Source organism: Diadema antillarum, unplaced genomic scaffold (genome assembly GCF_040938485.1).
Source record: "Diadema antillarum isolate AM-2024a unplaced genomic scaffold, OU_Dant_1.0 scf00000070, whole genome shotgun sequence".
NCBI classification, from domain to species: domain Eukaryota; kingdom Metazoa; phylum Echinodermata; class Echinoidea; order Diadematoida; family Diadematidae; genus Diadema; species Diadema antillarum.
This window is the reverse complement of record NW_027270959.1, coordinates 804,468-832,214: the sequence shown is the minus strand read 5'-3', so window position 1 is coordinate 832,214 and position 27,747 is coordinate 804,468. Positions and strand designations below refer to the sequence as shown.

General features: G+C 39.6%; 2 protein-coding genes across 2 annotated transcripts; one reads left to right on the top strand and one right to left on the bottom strand.

The window, feature by feature from the left end:
- The first annotated feature begins 250 nt into the window (after window positions 1–250).
- On the top strand, window positions 251–5,208 carry LOC139716847 (actin-binding protein IPP-like). The gene is made up of 5 exons (XM_071628380.1): window positions 251–521; window positions 1,292–1,430; window positions 2,196–3,082; window positions 4,148–4,368; window positions 4,952–5,208. The coding sequence occupies exons 1-5, from the start codon at window positions 251–253 to the stop codon at window positions 5,174–5,176; spliced, it is 1,743 nt and encodes a 580-aa protein (XP_071484481.1). The 3' UTR covers window positions 5,177–5,208.
- A 5,316-nt stretch (window positions 5,209–10,524) lies between these two features.
- Window positions 10,525–24,123, bottom strand: LOC139716804 ((2R)-3-sulfolactate dehydrogenase (NADP(+))-like). Its single transcript, XM_071628335.1, has 9 exons — window positions 23,901–24,123; window positions 22,409–22,594; window positions 21,499–21,560; window positions 15,174–15,326; window positions 14,687–14,828; window positions 12,634–12,761; window positions 12,181–12,276; window positions 11,200–11,310; window positions 10,525–10,638 (listed from the first exon to the last, which is right to left on the bottom strand). Exons 1-9 carry the CDS (start codon window positions 24,121–24,123, stop codon window positions 10,525–10,527), a joined length of 1,215 nt encoding a protein of 404 aa, XP_071484436.1.
- Window positions 24,124–27,747: the final 3,624 nt, after the last annotated feature.

Sequence of the window (27,747 nt, the reverse complement as noted above, 5' to 3'; positions counted from 1 at the left end):
CTCGGGCAGGTGTCTATGGGAAATGCGTGTTGTAGCAAAATCAGTCCATCCTCAACAGGTTAAATGCTGATTGTTTTACGATAAGAAATATGTCCATCATTTGCATCTCATGTAGGGAAGGTGATGCAGGTATTGAAGATGACTAGACTTGGAGAAAGAGGCAAGGATTCTGTGCCCTCTTGCTGAGACTGTGGGCAGCTGTGTGCAGACTGCCTCCTGTCAAAGACCCGGTAGACCTCGACTTTCAAACATGCCGGACTCCCTGCACCACCAATCTGCAGTCCACGCTGCGTCCCTGTTGTCGGGGATAAGCCGCCTTAAGAAGGACCAACTCTTCTGCGATGTCCAGCTCCAGGTGAGCGGTCAATCATACCATGCCCATCGGGTCATCCTGGCGGCCTGCAGCCCATATTTTGATGCCATGCTGTCGGGCGGGATGAGTGAATCCAGTCAGGATGTCATCGACATCCATGGTGTGGAGCCAGAGATTTTTGGCTGTCTCCTGGAGTTCATCTACACAGGTATAGAGACTCCTTCAACATTACATTGGTTACCAGCTCTCAATCATGTTAACAGAAAGAAAGAGGAATTGATGATGATGATGATTATATAGGATTAACACCATTTATCATGTCATTTATCTGAAAAACATTCAAATAATGATAATGATAGTAGTGGATATTGAAGAAATCAAGATGATGATTTATGGATGCTGATGATAATGATTTACCATGCAGATTGCAGTTACATGTAGTTTAACCGTCAATAAATAACCATTGCATTCTTCACATCTTTGTAACTCGAAGAGTGAGTTCAGTTGCTGAGGGATTTTGATCACCAGATGTGGAAAGTGAATGTTGACCATAATGCTTGGTGCGGCTTATGGATGATAAAACAAACAAACAAACAAACAAACAAACTTCTGGAATCAATGTAGTTCCCATACATGACTGATTATTTCTGGCATTCGAGTTTGAATTTTCTTTCCAGTTTTACATGCTGCATTCTTTTTTTTTTCCACATCTCTGCAACGCTCATGTGATAGAGTTTGAGTATATATTACTTATTTATGTGATCGTAATTAGATTATTAGTGTGTTGGAGCCTTATTACTTCTTGTTGCCAATATCATGTCTTCTTGCTGTTGATAAAAGCGAGTGTATCAACAGTTTGCTTTGAAAATACACAAAAACAAAAACAAACCTGGATGGAAATTGTGATACTTGCTGGTATCGTCCTTAGAATAGAAGACAAATACAACTCTGTCTTTCTCTGTACCTTGTTTACTGCAGGAAATATTGAAGTCACAACTAGTAACGCCCAAGGTCTCCTGTTTGCTGCTGATATGTTCCAGCTGACGGAGATTAAAGATATCTGCTCATCATTCCTCAAGCTGCAGCTGCATTCTTCTAACTGCGTCAGTTTCTTGAGGTACAGAGAATTCCTTTCTCTCATCAGTTATACCTCGTTATGTGAAATGCCGAGTCGAAGAAGAAACAACACGAAGGAGCCTCTGCCCTGTATGATCATAAGGCATCACAAAGACGATTCATAATTATACTTTCCTGTTTTCATCTTGAATTCTATTCTTTTATGCTTGTACCTTGTGTCTAACTGAATATTTTTATATTTTGTACTAACACTAAGAAGTTATTATCAACTAGGTGAAGAAAGGTTGTGTCATAATTTGCTACAACTTCTCTTGGGGTACATGCAGTCCTGTCCAGACATCTATTTAGCAATTACCGTACAGGGCCAGTGCCATATTTTTAAAAGTGAGGGGGGGGGGGGGGGGGACCCAGTTTATACTTTTGGTGCCACTTTCAGGCAGAAAAAAAAAGCCTTCAGTGACATTTTCTGGTACCATTTCTGGGTTTCTTCAGCTTACAAGCAAAAAAGAAAAGGCAAAAAAAGGCCTTCAGTGCAATTACAGTTTTCTGGTGCCACCTTACAAGCAAAAACACCTCTTCCCCCCCCCCCTCCTTTGTGCCAGCCTTGCCTTAATTCTTGGGGGTTCAAGAGTAGAAGGTGGGTGTGCTCTGAGTGCATTTTTATGTGTGCATGTGTGTATGTGTGTGTGAGGGTGTCTGTATGTGAACCAACTTTGCCATTGTTGTATAAAAGCAATGCCATGTTGACCAGTGTGACGACACTTTCCACAAAGACCATGACTGCATCTTCTCCTTCTACCTACAGATTCGCCCTCGATCTTTCTTGCCAGGACCTTGCGACTTCGAGTAGATCCTACGTCCACAACCACTTCAGTCAGGTTAGGTTGGAGGAGGAGTTCCTGGACCTGGACCTGGACCTCCTGATTGAAATCCTCCTCAGCGAGGAACTGAGAGTGGAGAATGAGTTTGAGGTCTTCCTCGCTGCCATGACGTGGATATCCCACGATGCCTCGAGTAGGAGGAGACACCTGGTGAAAGTTCTGGAACCTGTTCGTTTCCCGATCATCCAGCCCTCACAACTCTTTAATTACGTGGAGGAGTGTGCAGATCTCAGCCTACGGGTGGCCATGGGCAAACTGCTGCAGGATTACGACCCCAGGAGGAAGGGGGTCATGAAGCCGCTTGGGACAAAATCCCCAATCCAGGAATTGAACAAGCCGCGCAAGAACTCCCGCAAGCGGATCGTTGTCATGGGAGGCTACTGCAAGATGACTGGTGAGGGCTGGTCAGGATGGGGGAACACGACTACCCTCAGAGACGTGGACCAGTTTGACTCTTTCTCTCAGACGTGGAGTCCATTTCCGCCCTTGCAGCAGCCTCGCAGCGGCTTTGGCGCGGTTGTGATGGGCGGCACCATCTACGCAATCGGTGGGGAGCATGAATCGTTGCTGTCCGAGAAGGTGGAGACCTACGATGCCGTCGAAAAGCAGTGGGTCGCCGCGCCTCCCCTCCTGTGCCCCAGGAGCTCTCACGGCGTCTGCATTGTGGAGGACAAGATCTACGTCTTTGGAGGATGGGTGGGGCTGGAGATGGGAGCCACCATAGAGAGGTTCGACCCCGAGGAAGGAGTGTGGACAGTTCACGACAAGCTAGCTACCCTCCGGAGCAACTTTGGTCTAGTATCAGCCGATGGTTAGTTTTCTTTGTGGCAAAAGAAGAATTTTTTGTTTCTTGCATATTACTGATTTCCAAGATGTAATGTTCTCAATTGAGATGAGTTTTTGATAGATGCTGGCTGTTCTCTTGATGAAGCACTGTCTATGGTACCTGATAAATGTGGTACATAACAAAATGTTGTCAGTGATAGTATGTACACTGTGTAGGATATGCAGTATAGTCATTAGGATTGATGTTGATGTTTTAATCAGTTGTAGCATTTCATGTAATCAAGACTTTGTTAAAACATTAAATCATGTGTATTCATGGCTTGTAAAAAACAACAGCAACTTACCTGTTTAAAATCATACAGATCAGTATGTACATGTAGTAAATGAATGAGAGATAACTACAATGTAAATCAGAGAGATTCAGGAAATCACAGATCAGAGAAAATTAAATCTTCTTCCTTCCCACAACAGAACTATTCACTGTTAACTACTGTTAACAACACTCCAGATCTTAAATGACATGGTGTCTTGGAGACCAAATGATAATGTTTTTTGACTGTGTTTCTTTTGAGTAATCATTGTGCTGTGTAATAAAAATACATACCTGTACTGATAATCATTGTTAGTGGAAGTGAAAGCATGCCAGTCGATTTCTTCACTTGTTTTACAGCCACTTTAAGAGCAAATGGCAAAGTTTGAGCTCAAACCAGGACTCGTTAGTGCTTTGTGGCAGATGAATTTGACAATGTATTTCATACTGCTTGAGCCCCTTTAGATGGAAATTGGTACTCAGTGTGGCTAGATGCTGGTCTGTAATGGGGTATAGTCCCATCCCAGGGGACTGGTGTGCTACCTGTCAACCCCATCCCCGATTGACCCCTGTTTAATAACCCTACACACGCATACATGTATCTACAAAGTCTTTGTAGGCTTGGAACAAACACTCTAATCCCTAAATGATAAAGTTAATGATAGTAATGATTATAGTGATTACAATGATATTAATGATGTTAAGATTGTCATTATCTAATAATCCTTGTTATTGGATCATTATGTTGATGTTTACTGATCTTTGGTTTCTGCCGCACAGGGTTGGTCTACTTGGCGGGAGGGGCATCGGACACCGGTACAGAGCTCCGCCTCCTCGAGAGCTACAATCCTGTGATCAAGGAGTGGACCCAGCTGGCCAGCATGCGAACCAGACGCTCCCAATGCGCCATGGCTGTGATGGAGGACTCCATCTATGTCGTAGGCGGGTACAACTCATCTAAGAACGTGCTGGCCTCGGTAGAGCGGTACTCCATTTCAGAGGTGCGTGATATTGTTATTGTTACCATTATTATTATTGTTATCATCATCATCATTATTACTGATATCATTAAAGGGACTGTACAATACTTGTTGCGGTGAGGATTCAGGTTTATAACATTTTTTTGTTGAGATAATGAGAAACCTTTTATGAAATATGAAAGAGCATGTAATTTCAAGAAGGATTCAACGTTTATGTGATGAAAATTGGCCTTGAAATCGCTGAGATATCCAAAAAAGCAATCCTAGTAAAATTGACAGGCCACGACTTTTATTAGGATCTCTTTGTTTTACCTTGTTTTTAGATATCTCAGTAATTTCAAAACCGATTTTCATCAAATAAACTTTTGATTCCCCTTAGAATTGTATGCTGTTTAACATTTCATAGAGTGGTTTCTAAATATCTTGCAAAACATTACAAGCTGAATCCTCACCTCAACCAGTACTGTTACAGTCCCTTTAATATCATCCTCATCTTTTCTGTTGTTATTATTTGTATCGTTGTTATTGTTATCGTCATCATCATTATCACCATCATTATTATCATTATCATTATTATTCAATTGTCTGCTCATTGTACCCACAGGGTAAGTGGACCAAAGTCCAGCCAATGAACACTGCCCGTGCCTGCGCCGGTGTTGCGGTGGCCCACGGGAGGTTGTACGCCATCGGAGGGAAGGGGGCGAGTCGCCCCCACACTGCCCCGCCCACTCTTGATACCATGGAGTGCTACGATCCGGAGACGGGCGTGTGGATCGACCTGGGTCAGATGCCGACTGGGCGCTGTGAGGCCGCTGTAGCCGTGCTATGAGAATGGTATGCTGGGAGGTCACAAACAGGACAGGAGGGAGGGAGGGGGGGGGGGGGGTGGCGTAATCAATGCATAACCATTGAGACATATTAAAGGACAAGTTCACCTTCATAAACATAAGGATTGAGAAAATGCAACAATATTAGTAAAACACATCAGTGAAAGTTTGAGGAAAATTGGACAATCGATGCAAAAGTTATGAATTTTTTAAATTTTTGTGTTGGAACCGCTGGATGAGGAGACTACTACAGCTTGTGAGTCATATGCGTACAACAGTATAAAGAAAATATAAAAGAAAATTCAACATATTTTCACTTTTTTCGCATAATAAAAGAGCAATTGACTTGCCTCTTTCTAAAGGCAGGGGGAATAATGTTACCCATAACATTTATCGGTAACGAGTCAGGGGAATGTGTACTTTTTTCAAAAGATGGAATTTTGTGAAATTCTCTTTATATTTTCCTTATATTGTTGTACGCATGTGACATCTAAGTTATTCATACACTGCAGTAGTCTTCTCATCCAGCGGGTACTGCAAAAAAAACTTCAAAAATTCATAACTTTTGAACGGATTGTCTGATTTTCCTCAAACTTTCCATGATGTGTTCTACTAATATTGCTACATTCTGTCAATCCTTATGTTTATGAAGGTGAACTTGTCCTTTAAGGACACCTATCAATTCTCCCTATTGCATATAACTGTAAAAACTCAAACGGCGGCATTGCTATCTAATATCCATGCCAATGTGTTGACAGTGCTGTGGTGGTGCACAGAGTGAGCCCTATTTGATAAAGAACATGGAGCGATAGATCTCTGTGTTCAAACTACCATGGTTATTAGGATTTTCTCAGCAACTGTTATGACATGTTGCGAACAGAAACAACTGAGTTTGTATGAGCTCTGAAACTGCATTTCTTTGTGAAGTGACAGTGTTTGAGTCATGATGAAGAGGGAAAAATTAGATACAATTATTGTATACAAAATAACACTTGTATATGCTCTGCCCGTGTCTGCTGCGCACAGTAACTCCACATTACCAGAAGTGCATAAGTCAACCCCAAAAGCATGACCCCGCTTGACATCATCGTGTTGTGCATGGGTGCGTAAAATCACCACATTCATTTCCACGTAGTGTGCGGCCAGCATATGGGCCCAACCACCAGCAACAAATGTTTACATTTATTTGCGATAGGGAGAATTGTACTTCAGGATGTCATAACACTGGATTAAAGAGGGACTCAATAATAACAAGTTGACTGAAATATCTTTCACTGCCAAGCGTTGATGTGAACGTCAATATGAACTGGTATGATCTAGTTATATTTACCATTTCATGGCTGTGTGTAGGATGTTGGCCTTTATAGCTTGCATTCTTCAACATTTCAAGCATTTGATAAATTTGGTTGCTTTTTTCTGTTTGCTTCAGAAAGAATAATGTGTGGATGATCTTATGAGGTCATGATGATAGTGATTTAGTTATTTGCTGGTAAGACAGGGTAGTGGGACATTGTATCTGCCAGACTGCAGTAGGCAAACGGCAAAATGCTGTAGGTGTACTCTTATATGACCTTAACTTGTCATCAAGATTACTTGCCATGTTGAGTTTTGTCCAACATTGATTCCAAATGCTTGTGACATACACAACAAAGTGCATTTCACAAGCAAGTTTGTACAAGTGTGTGAAGATTCATGTAAGTACTAAATTGATTTGCATAATAGGTAAGATATTCAGATGACAATGGGCTTCTTTCATGGTTATACGCACCTTGATTGCTTGCAGCTTGCTAAAGATTTCTCTTTGTGGCCTACTCATTGTACTAGCAGGACTAGCTATGGTTTAATCACTCCCACCCCCCCCCCCAAAAAAAAGAGAAAAGACACAATGTTAACATCTCTGTCACATGAATTTGAGTAGATGGGACTGAAGAGCCCATCTCGGCTGATATATGATTTCTGAGTCCTTCAGGTTTTTTAAGATTATTGCCACTTAAATCATTTATGCTGCATAAAAGTTATGTCACTCAGCAGATATGAACTCTTGTGAAGAAAAACTCATGACAAAGATGAAACCAAATTAAATGCTTACCCATAGATGGCAAAAACTGTATTCACATTCATGAAATTCTTCTGTCGAGTTGTTTTTATTGCAACTGATTGACAAACTGCCGTACATCGATGTAAATAAGCACTGAATTGATCAGTATTAAAACACGTCAATCGGTGTTAAAACATGTCAATGTAGGGTAATTTGTCAACCAGTTGCAGCAAATATGTTTGTCGAGATTAAAACATATCTAGGTAATGTCAGATGACATTGCGGCTAAATGTTGGGGGGGGGGGGGCGGGAAGACTGTGTGTGGATGACTGAATTGTACACATGGCCTTTCATAGAGCAGGACAATGATTATCAAATCGTTGAGCTCCATTCTACTTCCCAGAGATAGAGAGAGAGAGCGCGCTCTTTCTATTTTGTGTAGGCATTTTGTTGCAATGTTGATATGGGGATTGTTGCAATGTTTTACACATGAAAGAAAAAAACAGTACATAGCCAGAAAATGATTTCTGTGTATGGTTGGAAAACTGAGGAAAAATTTGATAAAAATGAAACTGTTACTATTTGAAGACTACAACACTGACCCCAATAAATAATGACATCAAAATGGCCATCTAAGTTTGATATGTACAGCTAACAGGTCTATTACTGATATGTGAGTAAATAAATAAAACAATGAATAACTGTAGGCATTAAAAAACAAACTTATTTATTGATACATACAAGTAAATGAAGTGCAGACACTACTCCAAGTGTAAATAAAACCTTTGTGACACATTTTGGCACAAAAAGAATTTTGTTAATTATTCATAGACATCAAGATACTGTGATTTTCTTGTGAAGAAAGCATTAGGAGGAAACTCAGCTGGTCATTATAATAAAACACAGCTTGGTTACATTCCGTAATATATGACAGAGCATCACATCTTAAAGGGATGATACAGTATTGGTGGAGATGAGAATTGGGCTTTTAACTTTTTGCGAGATACCAAGAAAACACTTATGAAATAGTACAGAACATACCATTTTAAGAGGAATTCAAAGTTTATTTGATGAAAATCGGGTTTTGAATGACTGAAACATCCAAAAGCAAAGTAAAACAAAGCGATCATGATAAAGTGTGGGTCCCACACTTTATTAGATTCGCTCTTTTTAGGATATCTCAGTCATTTCAAAACCAATTTTCATCAAATAAACGTTGAATTCCTCATAGAATTACACGCTCTTTCATATTTCATAAGAGGTTTCTCATTATCTCACCAAAAAAAAATGTCAGAAACCTGAAATTATGTCTCAACCAAAAGTGTACGATCCCTTTAACTGAATTTCCTTTCGCAGGAGCGTGAGTTTGATTTTTACGTGAATGTCCAAGTTGGTCTTGCTCAGATAACAATAGAGTGTTTCTGTATGCTTGCCGAGACATGTAAGTGCAATTTCTTGTCGAGAATATCTCTGAACAGTAAGTGGCTTTAAGAAGTCAATGTACTTGATATTGTGTGTGTAATAAATGAATACCCGTATGTTCTCCTTATCCAGGGCCGTATGTTGAATTTATGGGCATATTTCTCTTCTTTTGAAATATTACATACCAAGAACCAAAATGTTTCATCATGAAATCTACTGACAATACATTTTGTATTTTTTCGACTAGACTATCATCTAATTTGGTAGAAATTCTTGTAGAGATTAATATTCTTCTGTTGAATATTTTCTTATCCCCTATCTTTATAATTTAACTGTGTGAAATGACATTCTGAAGTGCCGGGGCTATGAAGTTCAGGTATCCGGGAATTGAGTCCACATTATGGGCATGCATAATTGTACAACTCTGGGCAGATTTTATAGTGAACATTGTTACATGTTACAGCAGAACCGTTTGTGAGTTACTGAAATATTTGTACGTATATGAAAAGTTATGATATTATCATGCACCACAGTCCATGCGTGTGCGTAGATTTGCAATGCACGTTGTCTGTGTTGCAACTTTGTCATTGTCATGGCAACAAATTGCATTTTTAATATCAAATCCTTGTAGAGAATATACATGAATATGAATACAGATACACGTTTATTTTTGTCTTATTAATTGATTTATTTCTTCGCCTCCTTATTCTTCCACCATGTCTTCTTTTTATACCTTCCTTTCTTCGTCCCCTCTTCGTCTGTCTTTTTTCAGGCAAGCAATTATAGCGAATTTGGTTATAGCAAAGTTCTCATTACAAGGAAGTAAAATTTCTACTATTACTACTACTACTGTTATTATTATTACTACAATACTGCTGCTACTACTACTACTACTACTACTACTACTACTACTACAGTGCAGAACAAGTATTACTTCTACTCTAAATATGTATTATTACAATGTATCCAAAGTAGGAGAAAGTGTCCTGAGGAAACTTTGAAGTCAGTGACTTTACTCATCAAAGTGTGAGTGTATGTGTGGGAGGGGAATGTTTGTTTGTTTGTTTGTTTGCTTGCTTTAAATGTTTCAGATGACTTGGCCTTTTCAAATTGTTCAAATGCTGTAGAACAATTTATCAAGCCTCAAGAATATTACTGTCCAGAACAATATTCCATTCAGAATAGGTTGTAGGGCCTACATGTGTTTATTCCCACCGAAAAGTTGTTCTTTGTACATGACTCAAGGGCTGAAAGAGAGTATTTTGCTGAATACATAATTATTTTCATGCTTTGTGGTAAGAGAAATGCTTTTGAATTAAGGGATTTTTTTTTATTTGACCTTTACCACATCCCTAACAAAATTTCACACAAATATCAATAACGATTAGTTTAAAATCAGTACATACTTCATTGTTATTTTTTAATTGAATTGAATTGAATTGAATTATTTTTTATGATATCATACATGAAACGTGGTTAAACACACGCATATCTGGTATTATATGGAGTGTGTTTTCTGGAGTTGTCCAATCAGATTCCTTATAAATTTCCGCTCTAAATATTATGATTGTGAGACATGTATTGTCCCACATCCATAACAATTAAAAGTTTAATAACATCTATATTACACACACACACACACACACACACACACCGTGCGCCGTCACCAAAAAACAATATGAGACATAGATTGTCCTACACCCGTAACTATTTAAGTTTAACAACATCTGTATCTCACACACACACGCACACACACACACACACAAACAAACACACACACAAACAGACAAGCAAAAAATGTAGCCGGTAGAGCGCACACAAGAAATGTGCCGCGGCCGTGTATCGGACCAGTCTGGTAGGCCGTCCTCTCTTCACACGTGAATCCGCCCCTTACGGCGAGGACTCTTTCATGTTGGCGGTTCCCGATGTGACGTCACCTTGTTTGCTCTGGACTCGTACCTCCCGTAACTCGACGGATCCTCCAAGGCTCTCCAATTTGGCATTCTAACGCAGACGAAAAAGGACACACATCGATTTATATTTTTCCCCTTTTTATAATGATCAATGATAATTTGAAAATCCGCTGTGATCATCCTTTCCATTCATCGATGTCCATTTACCATCAACATTAATCACCAGCTCGTAACATGACGACCTGCGTTACTCAAACTTCGATCTCTACAAATTTATGACATAAATCGTGTATTCTAAGATGATTGTATCAAGTTTGTTCTGTCACATGCCCTTATCTCGAATGATACTTTTTATTAATTGTTTTAAATAATAATTATAGAAAAGTATCATTACTTTTAGAAGTTCGACAAATGCAGCAATGAAATCTCAGTATCGCGTGTCATTATTAAACCATGAGGAGGTATCACAAACTTGATTAAACACACAACCAATCAATAGACACATATGGCCTACGCGGAGGGGTACAAACACACAGGTGGTGAAAGAGGACGTGAGATAGAAAAGGGGGGGGGGGGGGTAGAGAAAAGAGAATATCCGACCGTCTTTGATCCGACTACAAGGAAAAGACTTAAAACTTGACTTCTAACATACCAGCCGCTGAATAAGCCCCCTCTGATACCAAAGTCCGCCGTCTTGCTTTGTTCGCCTAATGTGCTCGCGCCCCTGATCTCCGGGTATTCGCACTGGCTGTGATTCGTCAACCTGATAGATAGGGTTGAAGACTCTTTATGAGTTAACTTGACCTTTACGAGATCAAGTCATGTGATGGGTAATTCTGCATAAATTGTCAATTTGCCATCATATTATAATAACATATAACATGTACCCCCAAATTCTATTGCATATCCTGTGTTGAGTAAAGATTACATGGAGCTGAGTAAATTCATTAGTTTTGCGCGAAGAAAAAAGAATATACAAGAAAAGAAAAAGAAAAGAAAATTAAGGATCAGCAGTTATCAATATAGCAATTCAGAGGCTTTTAGAACTTCTGCAACCCAAATAATTGTTTATGCAAAAAAAGAGCTTAGAAAAGAGAGAATAGTTAATGCTATATTTCTCAAATGCTATAACAACGAATAACCGTAGATACAAAAAAAAAAGAAAGAAAGAGAAATGGCATCAAACCACAGAACTGTGGTCTCTGATGGGACGTTATGATTCAAGTAATTGTATAATCAATCGGCGGTGGTGCAGCTGATATGGTTTTGATTATTTTGGCAGTATATGACATGTATACTTAAAGTGACATATTTATTTACGTACACACAGCTTATAATTTAATTTTCACTCAGTAACATGATAACTAACTGTTCGACTTCATTTTGTAAGCGTGTGATTTCCTAAAGATAATATCTCATTGTTGTCTAGCGAATGATTTCTCACTGAATGAGTTCGCGGATGTGGTTTTTTTTTTTGCAGACATAGGTTCATATAGCTGATACTGCAGCAATTTTTCTCAGATGATGTAATATCTTAATCGTTGCTGTGGTAATTGTTACAATTTGTGTTACAATCACTTCCTGTTACTGTGCGATTTTCCTACCCTTGGAGTCCACGTGTGAATTTGCTTACCCTGTCCAGCTGTCTGCAGTAGTCCAAGAGGCGTTGCATCCGTTCCACAAAACCACTGCCAAAATGGGCGGGGTCAATCGCGATGAAAGTTTGCCCCTGTGACACGCAAGTGAAAATCATCAGTTGGGTTTCTAGTGCCGATGAAGGCATAACGGGCATCACAGTGCAGATGGATTTAAATGTTTCCTCAAGGTATTGACTTGGCATCCATTTCTTAAAGCCTCAATGAAAAGTTGGCGAGATATGTGATGGATAGACTTTGTTCATGCCTTGAACAAACAAATTCATTCATTGAATCAACGTAATTTTGAATGCCTATCAAACCCTCTTACAACTATCAATGTAGAACATCCCCCGACGTCTTGTTCAGCGCAGTTACCAGTTGGGAATTACCGGGATAATCTGGTACGCTTTGTCTGGGACGGGTTTTGATACACAGTGTACTACACTTACAAAGTCTTCTCCTACAAATGCCCCAGTTTCAGCACTCTTTTTGGCAATGTCGGTGCAGAACGCCGAGCCGGCCAGTACGCTGGTGAGAATCTCGACAAGAAGAAGAAGTCCGAACCCTTTGTGGCCACCTAACATAAACAAAGAAGCAAGTAGAAATAGATGAATAGATGAAGGAACAATATAATACATTATATATTCTATATATTAGCTGATAAGAATGATTACGGGATATTCATGAATAAACTAACGTACGACGTAGGCATAAGTAAACACTGTAAATGCACAACTCAAATTAATATTAAGAAAATAAAAAAAAACATCGCGATGTTCAGCACAATATCTATACGATGATGACCTCGAATATCGCATGTGGTTATATCTAGATTTTATGTTTGTAACGATGATGATGATGATGATCTTTTACTGTATACATCTTAGGCATATTCTCTTACAAGCTCATTTCTGTTACCGCAATTATTAAAATAGGTGTAGGTCTTGACAGAACCTGATCTGGCTTGCGCAGTGACTAACAAATAATGCGGCATTATTTCCACGCAAGGCATAAAAACAACAATAATTGCTGGTGCAGACAGATAACAAACATACATCGTCGATTTTAGAGGAGGAATCGCAAAAGTGATCCCTTGGATATAATCCTTTGATATATTCCGTTTCATGATTACTGAGATTTCAGATCGCTTGCTCAATATCACGAAATATCAGAATGAAAAAAAAAGATTGACTGTGTCAAGCAGCTTGTTTGCGCTGTGTTGCTATATATGGACTAATGAACCCTGCATTATATAATTATATGTTCTCATTCCTTGTCCTTTGAAGACCGGGCCATCTTTATCCGCATTACGTAGTCTCGAATATATAAAAAAAAAGAGGCTCAGTACATAAAGACAACATGGAGTTTTGTTCAATGCAGGGCCTACGTTATTGGTCACTTTTCACTCTTACTTTGCTCATCTTATGTTATAAATGCGTTATTTCCTGACAAACCTAAGGGATAATTTCGTCATGTTTGTGCCAATTATCGACACTAATCCGTGCAGCTGAATCACATTGATTTGATTTACGCAGGCAGAGTGGTATATTATTGTTTCAACTTTGTTTTCTTTTTATAGGGGTGGAGGTATTTCGCCATTATTGCAGACAGCTGGAAACTATAAGCCTCTGACAATGACCATTGTATTTATTCATTTTTATCTCGATAACCACTGTAGCTCAATTTAAGAAGACACAGCTGACAAAATCAAGACCACTTGTGTCTAAAATGTTAGCTGCCGAGCGGATAAATTAATGTGTGCCAGGAAGGACGCAAGAGCAACTAGAACGAAAATGAGTCAGAGAGATGAAATCATCGAAAGCGGAGAATGTTGCAATTTGACTTGCCAACGGAAAAAAAAGGACTTAACAAAATGATGTCTCATCTCCTTTGCAATACTGACGGTGATGATACACTGTGATGCTGTTTATTCCTTGATGGTGGTAATAATGATAATGACCATAAAAGTGATATAATCAACAGTTGTGATGATGGTGATGATGGTAATGATGATGATGATGATGGTAATGATGATGATGATGATGATGGTGATGATGTTCTTGATGATGATGATGATGATGATGACGATGAAGATTATGATGTTCTTGATGATGATGATGATGATGATGATGATGATGATGAAGATGATGATGGTGGTGATGATGATAATGATGATGAAGATTATGTTCTTGATGATGATGATGATGTTGATGATGATGAAGATGATGATGGTGGTGATGATGATAATGATGATGAAGATGATGATGTTCTTGATGATGATGATGATGATGATGATGATGATGGTAATGATTGGTGATACTATGACAGGAAGTGCATAGCAATGAGAAAGACGGTGCAAGGTGTTGCGGCTGATGATAACAGTAATGGTAACGGTACTGATAATGATCATTATACTGGTGACATTGGCAAATGATTGGCAGAGAATATGATGATGGTGATACGGTCTTGTAATGTTAATCTCCAGAGCGGTAGACAGCTGACCTGTTGAAGTGCTGCTCCCACCTAGCGGCACCACGCCACCATGGAACAAGATCGTCTCCGCATCTTGGGTGGGGACACCGAACTGATCCACGCCCAACCCGGCTTGAACATGTTTGCTCCCGCTTCGGACCGCCTCACGTATCTCGATTCCAAACATTAGAAAAGGACAGAATACCATGTACAGACAAACGACTCTTCTATTAAGATAAGATGACAATAAAATTGGTAGGACAGTTTATTAAGGGTTGTCTTGATTTGACTGGGATCCCCCCCCCCCCCAGAATTCTTATATAAACTTTCCTTCCGGCTTTTCTATTCATCACAAGTTTAATATGAAATCATAACACAAGTTTTATGAAGGTAAATAAAAGACTTTAAAAGCAACAGCGTAGGAAAGCAGAAAAGTAAAGAGACTGTAGTAACGCAATGAACAATGGCGAATTAGAAAAAGTGGAATGACGTTTGTAGAACGCGTGGACTCCGATACCTTTCCCATGGCAGATACAGTTAGGGACGAATCAAACAGGATGTAGTCTCCGTCCAAGGCGGGTGCGGCGAAAGAGATAGGGTTGGTGCCCAGGGCTCGCTGCTTGGATAGCGGTGCCACGGTGGCCAGCCAGGTGTTAGACATGCAGACTCCCTATCGGGTTGAAATATCGGGTTGAAATAATTTGAAACGGCCTTGTCAAAAACGAACTCCTTTTCATCTTCAGGTTATAGGTTGATTGCAAACTGTGCTATTCCACTTACACATGCTCATACTGGCATTCACTTAGAGGATAAAATCCATAGAAATAACAATTTTACATGACTTCACAGAACATGACGTAAATATGGTTAGGTTATGGTGTAACTGCCTCCAAGTCCTCATACACCTTAATCTCTTTAAGATGTCATTAATATGAAGTGATGACGTCATTCACATACGTCTCATTTGCATGAGCATAAATCAATCCCTTGCTCGCTTGGAATACACATTCGAAAAGAAGAAATTTTATCGTTCTCATTGACATAGTACAATAAAGGGAGAGTTGGTTATTCCTAGTCCACCTCATTGTTATGGCATTTTCCCGAAACCAGCGAAATAGCCGTGATGTGCTGATATCATTATCCTGAAATATTTTACACAATGTAATTGTGATCGCTTTCTTTTTTTGTTCTTTTTTTTTTGAGGGGGGGGGGACTATAAAATTTTGAACATGACATATTCATCTCATTTCTGGTCCGGTTTGTCTGTTACTTCTCTTCTTGAAATTAGCTTGAAGTTGGAGTAGAGTTTCTCTTTATAACCTAATGCTTATAATGAGAAGAAAAAAAAAAAGGTCGGTCAGATATGAATGTGCCCTCTGATTTTGCCACCCATCCCTCCCCCTTTCTTTTTAGTTTCTCCAGAAATTATCTTCCCTAAGGGGCGCACTCTTTATAATCAAACGTTCTACGCGAGTCCTGTGTAATCTAACCCTCTCAGGGCTTCAAGCTCAAAATTTTATTGATATTATATATAATCCGATTTGCGATGGCATTGAAAGACTTAATCACAACTCACTCGAAATCTGTGCTACTATTGACTGAAAGTTTTATTTCGAGATGCCAAACATCAACGGATTCTCTTCATATGGCTCCATCATTTTTCGTCTTGTATCTTTGGTTTTATCTCATATGATTTCTTACAATTATTATCATGTTTTGTCAGATAACGCTAACATCGGGAACATGGAAACAGAAATATAAGTAAATGATTATTGAGAGGATGTCCGGAATGGTTATCCGGCAGAAGGGAAGAGTGCCGTATTTTTTGGTGTTCTCCGAATTGAGATTTCCGTTTTACGATATTTACTTTCTTGTATCCAGATTGTCTTCTCGCTGTCTCTCTTCCTCCCCCCCCCCCCCTTCTTTCTGTCACCATCCTTTTGCGTGCCGGGAACAATTATTGCTGACGTACGTATAGAAGGCAATGATTATTTTGACTAATTTATTGTGTGTCTATCGCTTGTCACACTTGTCGTGGTCGTTGCAAGTAAGAAATAAAGATATGAGCCGTCATTCATAGCAGTCATTTAGTTACTGCCTTAAAACTTTAATCTGACACTCTTAGGCTCTAGAATATCATATACGGCAATTGAAAAAAAAAACATGCACTCTCTAAACTATTTTACAGTAAATGAGCAGATCATTCTGAAAACTGTGCACGACATTATGATGTGAATCGCCACATACATGCGAAATTTGGTTCAATGATAATGTTCGATGCATGCTGCCTCAAAGGCATGATTTACCATTTGAAGATGAAACAAAAACCCGGCATGTAGTGCTCTAGAATAGTTCTAAAATGTGAGTTAGGGATAGAAACAATGTTAAGTATTGTTAAACACACAAAATGTGAACAATAGTTTTAATTAAGAAATGTTTCCAGACTAAACCGTCTACAACTGGTCTATACAGTTATGGCTTATTGAGAAAAATACTGATACAACATGTTGTATCTCCTTATATTTTAGGCTTTATTGCAAAAATTTTATATGGTAGAATGTTTTTGGATACAATAGACCTACACATATGCATCAAATGTGATATCTTGAACATTTTTTAAATCACTGCTCCCAAAGGTAAACAGGACTTTTGACAAAATATGACATAAATGTGTTTTTCTACAGAAATGTTAAACGTTTTAAAGTATATCTCTGCTAGTCCAGGTTACATAGGCAGATTTTCGGGCGACTCTGCCGCTGCCCCCAGATTTGCTGTAATGTTACAGTATTTCTTTTAAAGTACACCCTAACCTTCCCTTCCCGGTCCCCCTCCAACGAAAACGAAGTGGTGACTGTGGAGGGGTTACTTTCTGGGTCGCGTGTCCTGAAGATGGTCACAACTCGTTCAGGAAATAGACATTAGTCACGCGGAAGTCCTTTTGGGGGGCATGGCGACAATTTTCAGGGAGAATTCGGGAGAAGAACGGGATGGCAGAAAGTGAGTATAACAAGGCTAATGAGCCATGGATAGTTCTTTTCTCGGCTTGAAAGTGCAAGGCTGTCTATATTTAGGGCCTGTAATTACTCTATAGAATAGAATGTGCTTTCATTACATCCTAGAGTCAAGTTTGAAAGACCTGGCGAATTGATACGATATGAGCATGGAGCTCCTTGATGTGAGTGTGGCAATGTGTGAAGGTTATGAACTATAAATTACGTGTCTGTGTAAATGACCGTGACTTTGTGTCTGTACACGTAGTACATTGCACTGCATGAGAGTGCTAGGGGCTGAAAGTGTGTATCCGTGTTATGCATGTTTCCGTGTGCTTGTGTATATGTATGTATATCAATGAGTGCGACCTCAAAGAACCATTAGAGGTTGCCATTCGAAGGATAGTGATCGTCATCCCTTTTCAATTCCTTGGCATTGGTTCTGCATGACATTTAGGTATAGTCAGCGCGTGCATGGCGTGAGTCGATATTCTCGCCTATATAGTCAGAGCCTCCGCCATTCGATCTTCGTGCTTGTGGATGTTGGGACCCGTTCCCTTGGTAACATGTCACGTCCACTTCGCGATCGGCATAGGCGGGCATCTCAGATGAATTTCGCACAGCGCGTAGTTCTAGGGGTTCCTCATCCAATCGCGCTCACCGATCTTGCCAAGACTTTGGGCAGAGGAACCAGAAACATTGCTCATTGTCAACACATCAAGGCAAACTTCATTTCATAAGCGCATCACTTGACGTCAAAACAGTTATGTCATCGTAACTCGTATGTACAGTGTACATAATTATTTTCCTGACTCACAGGATCTCTTCCAACGTTCTAGGTCCCACGCAAGCTGAAATAGAAGATTGAGCTTGATTTTATTTATTTTCCTCAGTCATCGCTTCCAAGTCGGTGAAATAAAGGAGGGAAAAACACCAACAACGAAACATGATGCTAATTTGTGTGTGCCGACCTCGAAGTAGAAATAGCAATTTTCTACGTGTCTTGCGGCAAATTGACTCACTCGGCTTAAAAATACACACATCATAGGGCTACACTGTCCTGGTTTCGCTTAATACTTGAAATCCACTGATTTAACGAATTAGGCGTACAGTTTATGCCAACTGCACGAGGGGCAAGAGATATCTTGCCTGGCCAGGGTTGTCGGCACGAAAAGACAAGAAAGATGGAAAGGTGATAAAGTCGTGACTACCGTCATCATATCCCAGTATTCCTGCAGACTGAAATGGTTGCTGAGGGACGTCTTCCAACTTTTCAAATGACGTTCAACTGCGGGTCTCATCTCGTCACGCTCACGTTTGGATCATCGGCTCACGAGGACCATAATGCGGCAAGTAAGATCTCCGTAACGGTATACAGAGAGTATTCAAAGATTACCATCATTCATTTTGTCGTAAAACGTGTCTTTTATAGAAGTGCAGGATGCGTTGGTTTGTGGGGTGTGGGAGCAAATACTCAAATTGCTATTATGTCAGAAAATCTCATTTCATTTTGCTCGGGGCATTGTTCAGTCGCCTTGTGAATGTTAGGTCAACATTTAGAAATTCTTACTTCGACGCTCATAATTTTTCATTTTTAACCATGACGATCCAAGGTTTTTATTCGACACGCCCCTTTCCGATGTCTAGTACGTGATGTGAGCATGTGTGTGCGTGTGTATGTGTTTGTGTGGAGGGGGGGGGGGGGGGGGGAGAGGGTGACCTCGACGGCATGAGTGCAGATATGAGCGTGTATTATCTTCCTCTTTTCTTTTGTTTTTTCTTTTAATTCATAGATAGGTGATTCGTGTGGAGCAATGTTCTGTGAACTCCCTTGTCTCCGAAGAGATGGATAAAATCAAATGATAAATGCTTCTGTAAAATAGAAACGCTGCTAAGCCTGCAGATAATTTATGTCATATTAGTTACATTAGGATCATATTATAAGGCAGTGTTGGGATTGAGTATGACTCATAGTGCGGAACATTTCTGTTTGAAGCCAATACTGTACTGATGTCGGTATTTCACGATGTTACAGTCACGCTGACACACGTTACTACAAGCGCGCACCTGTTAGCCTGCGAGTATTTCTAGCACGCCTGACTCTCACATCCTATATGCTCTATAATACACCATGTCGGATGGTAACTTCGTTCCAGAATTTGCAGGGATGCCAAGTTCAAAAAATTTTTATGAGTGAGATTTTCATGACTCGGCATCTCGGCGCGCGAATGTGCACGTGAGCGAGGGTATGGGAGGGGTTTTTTCCCCCAGTGGCCCCCCACGGTAGGGAGCTTTTTCAATTTTTAGCTCTTAATGGTGCGATCAGGTGCATATTTAAGTGACCATTTTTTACTTATTTTGAAAGACAAAAGGGAAATATACCTTCAATTGCAACTATCACTTTAATCCTTTGAGCTTTGCTCCTTATTACAGGCCAAAGTTGCAGACTTCGCCAGATGCGTGAAAAAAATGGGTGCCATGCGTGAGATCGTGAGACGGCCCCTAAATGCTTGAGTCTCACTCAGAATGCGTAAGACTTGGTAGCTCTGAATTTGTCGTATATTATGAGATAGCGGTATGATTAATCAGAGCTCTCTCCTCCTGCATTCCTGCCAACATTAGAGAAAACAAATATAAAGCGTCACTTATTCATTTCAAAGCTTATTGGGACAGTATTATAACTCACCCTATCCCTTCACAATTCATGGCAGGAACACTGGATTGGGAAAGTGGTTAAGGACAAACTTTTAAATAGGATGTCCCCAGCCTGACTCCTGGGACAACGCTGGAGGGCGCGTACATCTAACCAACCAGCCTTTTAACCAACAATGTCCCTCCCATCCAGGTGTCAGGGATAGGTACCTGGGATATCGGGGGGGGGGGGGGAGAGATATCATGACGAGGCCACCTGACTATAATCATTAGAGAGAGCGTGCAGTGTTAACACTGAAGAATCTACCGCCTGGGTGAATATTACCAAATTATATCATTATCATTATTATTATTGTTGTCAATCCTCTACTTTCAGTAACTTCCCATTTCTTTCAACCACTCGTATGAAGTTATTGTAGGGTATAATATTAATACAAAATCGTCGGTAAATCTCCGACAGAGCACATTTCCAATTAATAGTAGGCCTAGATTTTGAAATTCAAGCGTGGGATTCTTGAGACGTCGAACGTGTGATTTGTGAGTAACTAATAACCCTGCTGGAAAGAACACAGTGTTCCACAGTGTGAGAAAAACAGCGTGAACACAGTGTGAAATCTCTTCAAATGGTTACATTCGAGCGTTTTAACAGTGTGAACACAATGTGAGTCATCAATTTAGAGTGTGAAACAAAGCATTACTATGTGAACTCTCTGTGAAAACCACACCACAGTGTGAAATCATGTTCACACTGTCAAATTCGATCGTTTTCACATAGTCGACTGTGTGAACACACTGTGAACACACTGTGGGACACTGTGTTCTTTCCAGTAGGGAATTATTACTTGTTATTCAGTCAACCAACCGGCTATCACCAACGTTTTATTTTTTTTTCTCAGCTTTGATTTATGTCCCTTTATCAGGGTAGCCAGATGACGAGTCATTAACTAATGAAGGTGATGTTCATTATTCCGGAGATGAAATAAGGTTTGTTAATCGAAAATGAAAAGAAGGTGCGGCATAACGAGCTCGAGCATATTTCTTTTTCTGATGAAAGAATCTTCGTAATACCGAACTTTTTTTTTCATTGTCGGATTAAAGAACCTTCGGAATAACGAACTGTAATTATCAATGATTGATATAAGTAAAAAATACACACACACACACACACACACACACACACATACACACACACAAACTTACAATCATTCCGTTGTTGCAGGCCCTCATCGTGTACCATCCCAAAGCACCAAGATGATGGGATCCTTGACAAGTACAAGCAAAACGAAACAAATCAAAATACAAACTATACAAAGCAGATGAAAGACAGAACGCATTTTGACGAAACGGTATTCGATGTCGCATTCAGTGTTTGAATAGTTATGATCAAACTCATTGGCATGCATACTCGGGTGGGATTCGCACTCACGACCTTCTGATTGCTAGACAGGCGTCCTATCCACGGGAATACCGAGTTTCCGCCCGATAGCAAGTGATGGTTCTCAAAACCATATCAAATATCCACGATTCTCATTAGGTTCCATGAGTAAACAACTAAATCATGATTGTACCGTAAGGTTCAACATTGATGTCAAGTTAAAATAACCATAATTTCACTAAATTTCCCTTAATAACGTCAAAACTGTGAAGTGCTTCATTTTACCTCCAATATTTTGCCTTTGATACCTTTACTCTCGTCAATTTTTACATCCCCTAATTTTCCTATACGAAAGGTACAGGGTCTTGGAAGTTTAAACACAGACACATTCATTATCTTGTAGATATCGGATTCATATGCCACAATCAATTATACCAGGGATTTTCATTCGTGCAGCCCTCTGTGACGTCAACACTGTGAAGAAGGCAAAGAATTCTTCTTCTTTTTTTCACCACTCAATAGACATTATGAGCTCTTTGGAAGAAGCTATAGGTTAACCTTTCATCCAGCGACCCAGGACATTTTTACCTGTGACGTCATTGTCTCCGGTCTTTGATCTCAGACATTCTTTATACCTCTGGCACGTTTTGTTGTTTTTGTTGTTGTTGTTGCTGTTGTTGTTGTTGTTTCCGTTAAAACCTTTAAATGTTTTGAAACCAAACTACACTTGTATACCTTTGGCTGAGACCCATCCGATGCCATTAGTTGCCGCTTTCTTCATGGCGACGTCCATGCAGAACATGCCAACGACAGCCCCTGGAGCTCCCCGACCGTTGACCCACGCCGAGCTGCTGGTTTCCTCCATAATTTCTGGCTCTCCGTTGACGACGGTACCAGCCTGAACGTTGGCTAAAATCACGTCTGTGGATGTACGGAGTGAAAGTTATATTATTTTGAGCACAAAAGAACAAAATCAAATGAAGGAATAAATTCATACATAATCATGGATAAATGAACAAATTGATACACAGGTGATTAGATAAATAAAGAAACGAAAAAATATACATGGATAAAAATAGATACAAAATATGCAACATAGAAAACCATTAGAAGGTAGATTCTGCATTATTGCATTAACTCGCAAAAGTTTGGCAAAGCTGTTACATTATAGTATAGCTGAATGAGTTGTGATGTTATCACAAAATATTATTGGAATTTAATCAAAAAATGCCAAACAAATTGAGACTTAAATACTTTAGTCTGCAATTCCTCAAACAATGATATTGAAAAAGAACACCGGAAAACTGCATGATTACTTGGTGACTTGGGTAGGGTGGAAATATCGGTATTTATGAAGGAAACCATGATTGATTCTCACTGAGGAAGAAAATAAATTATCAGCAAATCAAAAGGCAAATCATTTTTTGAGATATCTCATCTATGGGTAAACGGGGTTTATACACCTCACCAGATGTAGTTAGATTTGTAAAACATTTATTATCAAAGTGTATATAAAATTGTGTCTTTTGTCACGTATTAGCTGCGAAACGACGACTCAATGACCCGTTTTCACAGAATGGCAAATCACTATCTATAAAACTTCCCAGATGAATTCACAAACTAGATTCCCTGATTCTAGAACGACGTTATTTTTGGCCTGCTCTACTGTAGAATCGAGAGGACGCAGGTCTTCAAGTTTGTCACTACGCCAACGGCAGAAATCTGCAGACGACACGCGTAATTAACGTCCGCGTCCTTAGTTTGAAAGCTCCCTAATAACGTATGGTTTTAAACATAATAAATAATTGATAAATCATCTTCCCCCATTTGGTACCCACTTCCCCCTTCCCACCTCTTAAATCCCCCTGCTCATACTCACGATCCTTTTCGAACACTACCACCAACACTCCTCATCTGAATCCATTCCTCCCTGCTCCTCCCCCTCTTCCGCATCCTCCTCCTCCTCCTCATCCTTCTCTACCTCCTCCTCTTCCTCTTCCTCCTCCTTTTCCTCCTCCTCTTTCTCCTCCTCCTTCTCCTCCCCTCCTCCTCCTCCTTCTTCTTCTCCTCCTCCTTCTCCTCCTCCTCCTCCTCCTTCTCCTCCTCCTCCTCCTCATCCTCCTCCTCCTCCTCATCCTCCTCCTCCTCCTCCTCCTCCTCTTCCTCCTCCTCCTTCTCCCCCCCTCCCCTCCTCCTCCTCCTCCTCCTCCTCTCTGTTGAAACTTACCCAGTAGCTGAAGTCCATGCGACGTTTTTCCGCGGCGATCGGCGTCGAGAAGAACCTCGCTCTGGACGAGGGCGTGGCTATCCTTCAGACCGGCCGCTTCCATACAAGCTGCGACGAATTCGCAGACGTTTTCCTCTCTCACCAGGACCAAGGCTTTCTCTCTTTCCTCCTTCGTCCCCTTTGAGTTGGGGTAGCCATCTTCCAATCTAGCCGATTGCTCCATTTTCGCTATTGTCCGAATATCAAACCCTTCTTCCCGTCAAGTTTCAAATGAAACGTGGAGAATGCTTGATACACGTGTTACAGTACACAGTAAAGGACCAAAACATCATACGATACACGGCAATTAATCTAACAGTTGCTGTTCCTGACGACGTTCGCAACAATAATCATTACAGCCATTATGAAGGATCTTTGTACCGGTGTCCAGCTCTCAGAAATAGCAAGAAGTCAGAGAAAATGACAGAGGACGCAGGTCTGTGCACAAAGTCCGCAACAAACTCTACAAACCATTACCATGCAGACTCGGTAGTTAAGTATACACATTGGAGCTATACAGTCCAGCTACACGTTGCACTGTCTGAAAGAGGCCAGTGCTTGACCGACGATTTTTACGCCTCTCACACCATTGTCTGAAGGGCATTATCAAGTATATTTCGGAATATTGATAAATAGACATAACGGCGATAAAAAAGAAAAATGAGCAAAGGTCGAGAACTACACAGCACTTACCGACTGGATGGACACATGTTCACGTGGCGGCAATTTTATCGAGGAGTTTGCACTCACCAGATAAAAAGAGACAGGAATATTTTCCCGTCTTTTCATGTGCCGTAAATTTATGTTGTTATGTAGCATTCTGTGCAGTAACATGTTACCTTTAGTTTGTATTTTTTTATTTTACTTCAAACTAAGTTCTATATCAATAGCATCATAATATATCAAATGGTCAAATGCTCCAACGGTATACGTAGATTAATTTTGCATAATATACGTTATATTGGTGTGTGTGTGTGTGTGTGTGTGTGTGTGTGTGAGTGTGTGTGTGTGTGCGTGTGTGTGTATGTGTGTGTTTTTCGATTGATCCACGTCCTACAAAATGTGTTTTTCAATGGATCACTCTTTTCCATCGGCATGTTTTGTTTTTGTTACCGTTACAAAGTGTGCATTGTTCTTTTCCCGCTACACGAACATTCATAGGTCTTACATATTGTTGTATTTTGGTGAATGGTTTGTCCTTCTTTCAAATCGTTTGATATTATAATTGATAAAGGTGTTACCTTGTATCATGTATTTTCTTTTATTGATGAAAATAAAGGAAACCGGAATTGAAATTGAACTGAATTGAACATCAAGTTGATGGCTCCAGGAAGACCGGATTACAAATCTTCGTGGGGTTGCATGGCGAGATTATCCAACTTTCAGTATAATGGCATGACTGTGGTACTAGTACTGATGAAATTCATTAAGAAGGATGTTCAAAACTTCTTTGGTTGTAAAATATCTTAGGATATCCAGATTCCTAGCCGAATTGAATGTGCCTCATTATAATGTAATTATGCTGACGTGGAAGAAAAAAAACAACATTAAATATACAAGTGATAGATTCTGTATTTTAATCTTATTCATTTAATGTACTACTGTATTTTCAAGTTATATATTATATTTGGTGGGATAGGGTGGTTTGCGTCGGGATCATAATTATGAGCGCTCTTACTCGGTAAGATCTGTTGGCACCTGAAAAGGTTAAAAGCCGGAGAGGAGCCGGAGCTGCTTGTTTTACACGTATACGCAGATTTTTTTTTTAATCATTATTTTCGAATCTGCGAATTTTCGAAGAATGAAAAACAATATTTTGCGCATCGTAATTGTTACTCTCAATAAAACTCTTGTGGTCATAATGATGATTTTTTTTTCCTTATAGTGATTTACTTACTGTAGCATAATATACTTTAAGAGGCATAAAGATATATAAATGTCACTTTGGAATATTCTTCGACTGTAGTTAAGCCTACTTTACTTATGTAATGGAACGAGGATGAAAATTGACAGCGTTGAAAAAAAGACTCTATATTTTCTCCTTCCTATTCCGACTCAAAATAAACAAATGTACATGTAGTTACTATCATACATATCCTCTCATGTATAGCGGAAATCCCTCAATATGTCCATAGAAGTATATCGATTTTTTCATGTTTGTAAACATCTGTGCTTATCTTTTTGTATGATTTTTTTAAAATTCTAAATTGTTCAGTGGATGTCGTTTATAGTGTATCATTATGTTTGCATTATCACTGTGTGTATTTGCTTTGTTACTCGATATTTTGATAAAACACGGTATTGTTGAAAACAGGCTTTTAACCCTGTTTAGATAAAATAAACTCAACTCGACTCAAATCTACAGTGCAAATAGTGCACACGGAACGTTTTAAATGCTTATTTGAAATGTTTATGGCAATACCTAATGTGAAATGTAAGATTGTCATTGCCATTGTCACACACTTCGAAGAAAAACCATTGATCGATGGCATATAAATGACGATATCGGTGGTATATTGCATAATAGACCAATACATGGACCAAGAAATCCGTCACGGCACACAGGACGTTCTTTTCCATCGATATTTCAACATTATCAACACCAAAGCGATGTTATATTAATTTTGTCACATGTCGCTATGTAGACCAATCACTGTACAGGATTTTATTAATGAGGGATATGATAAGGCACGCTGTATTTTTTTTTTCCAATATAGGCCTACTTAAAGGGAAGATAAACCCCAAGAGCAATGTGGATTGAGTGAAAGCAGCAACATTAGTAGAACACATCAGTGAAAGTTTGAGGAAAATCGGACAATCGATGCAAAAGTTATGAGTTTTTAAAGTTTTGGTGTTGGAACCGCTGGATGAGGAGACTACTAGAGGATATGACGTATGAGTGGACAACAATACAAAGAAAATATAAAGGAAATTCAACAAAAATTCACTTTTCTAGAATTATGAAAGAGCAATGGACCAACCTCTTTCAGAAAGCAGGGGGAATAATTGCTACCCTTAACATATGTCAATATCAAGTTGATGGAATTTGTAAATTTCATGAAAAATTGATTTTTGTAGAATTTTCTTTATATTTTCTTGGTATTGTTGTCCACTCCTACGTCATAACCTCTAGTAGTCTCCTCATCCAGCGGTTCCAACACCAAAACTTAAAAAAATCATAACTTTTGCATCGATTGTCCGATTTTCTTCAAACTTTCACTGATGTGTTCTACTAATGTTGCTGCTTTCACTCAATCCACATTGCTCTTGGGGTTTATCTTCCCTTTAAGTTTGAATCCAAACACAGTCTTATGTTTTACGTGGTACTTTAATCAAGGCTTTTTTGTATGTATATTCTATGTCCATTTTTCATCTGCCCTGCATGTTTAGTTATACAACTTCTTCTGGGAAGTGAATGTCGTTTACTTTATGTCTTTTAATGTTTTCCTTTGTTGTTGCTTTAAACTTTAATAAAGTGGTGATGTAATAATAGCTAAGCATTTGATTGCATTGTCATTCTAACAACATTGATGACTTCTGACGTCAGTTCGTTTCTAATGGAGACTATTCATGACAATACGCGCATTAAACTGGTAAGCGCGTCTCAATGCACAAAGGAGTATAAAGGTGCGCTCACAATGTTATCCTGGCAACGACACTACCGCGCACGCGTACAATAATGGTCCTTGCAGGCCCGCGCGCATAGAAACAAAAGAGTTTTTAATTTCTGTCTAAAGCAGAATAACATGCAGTGAATAGGCAGCTGGAAGGAGTGATATGGTCCATATTATATCATGTCAACTGGGTC